Here is a 1,261-nt window from a genome sequence, read left to right on the forward strand (position 1 = left end):
CTTTAAGTGACTGTGTAAGAAGAGATTTAAGACATCAGTGCATCATTACAATCTGAAGATGGAAAACTGAGTTTGGCAGTTTATCACATTTTTTTTTTTTTTTTACTTTTTAAATAAAACTTACACGTAGAATGTTTGCCCTGTCTGTTGAGCTGGTGTCTCATTGTCTACAGTAACGACCTGGATACCCAAAGGATTGTCGCAAATTTGTCCTGGGTTTTCTCTCCTCAGGTCATCCATATCCTCCCAGTCACCAGTTTTATCAGGGGTATCTCGATTAAACCACTTGGTCCAGCATGCTTCAGGAGCAAAAATGAGCAAATTTAGAACAGTAGAGATCATGTTGAAATAGTCTATTTAAGCACTTTTAAACACCAGAAAGATTTAAACAGCAGGTTTAAGGCTTTGAAAAAAAAAAAAAAACAAGTTAGTGTGTTTTACCTTGATGACTTAGTCCCACATAGCCTGGTAAATGTAATAAATATGTTAGTTAGTGAATTTTTGATGATTAAAAATAATATGTTAAACTGAAAATTTTTTCTTTAGTTGCTGTGGTGAACATACCAAGTAGCAGAATTGCAGCAAATATAAGTTCAAGCTACAAAAACAAATAAATAAACATATTTGTACATATATGTATATATGTGTGCAACGGTACAGTTCATCTTGTACAAATTAAGCAGTAAGGTATTTTAAATGTATAACTTTTACCTTCTTGGTCATAATGGCAGAGTTCAGATGTAGATCTAAATAAACAAAAAAACACAAATATGCCATGTCCATTGTCAATACTTGTACTTCAATATACAGTTTGTAGCTTTAGGTTAGTCTTATTAAAGTTTTTTTTTTTTTGTAAATCTAAAAGCCAAAGTTTGTTTTTACCTTAGAAAGTGTGAAGCGTCTCAACCAGAGGGCCTGACAGTCCAATAAGTTGGTTGTGTTGGTCCTTTGCCTTTTATTGTAGTTAGCCTCACCCTGTGGCTTTATCTAAAAAAATCTAACCAGAGAAGTGGCCACCTACATTCTTTTGTAGTAATTTCATACTTGTTTTGTTGCATTTTTACAGACAAAAGATAAAAGAACCAGATCTACAACAGATTTTTTTTTTGTCTTGAACACTGAAAATTGTTTAGACTTGTGCAAGTGTTTTTTAAATATTAATTTTTTATAAAACCTTTTGGTTAATGGTCTACATACCAACAATGTTAACCAATGTTTTTTTTTTTTTACTTGACACAAATCTATCAATCCATTTTACATA

The 1,261-nt window shown here is 31.8% G+C and overlaps 1 protein-coding gene across 2 annotated transcripts; it reads right to left on the bottom strand.

The window, feature by feature from the left end:
* Window positions 1-90: 90 nt before the first annotated feature.
* LOC119429503 (cartilage intermediate layer protein 1-like) lies at window positions 91-913 on the bottom strand. Of its 2 annotated transcripts, XM_037697119.1 has the most exons (5): window positions 883-913; window positions 712-746; window positions 565-598; window positions 442-465; window positions 91-299 (listed from the first exon to the last, which is right to left on the bottom strand). In XM_037697119.1, exons 2-5 carry the CDS (start codon window positions 721-723, stop codon window positions 121-123), a joined length of 249 nt encoding a protein of 82 aa, XP_037553047.1. In that variant the 5' UTR covers window positions 724-746; window positions 883-913; the 3' UTR covers window positions 91-120. The 2 variants fall into 2 exon arrangements, with proteins under 2 accessions (XP_037553047.1, XP_037553046.1); XM_037697118.1 differs by lacking the exon at window positions 883-913 and having other exon boundaries at window positions 712-809.
* Between the last annotated feature and the right edge of the window lie 348 nt (window positions 914-1,261).

The sequence above is a fragment of the Nematolebias whitei genome, unplaced genomic scaffold (genome assembly GCF_014905685.2).
Source record: "Nematolebias whitei isolate Nwh7 unplaced genomic scaffold, NemWhi1 Nwh_scaf_1744, whole genome shotgun sequence".
Lineage (NCBI taxonomy): Eukaryota > Metazoa > Chordata > Actinopteri > Cyprinodontiformes > Rivulidae > Nematolebias > Nematolebias whitei.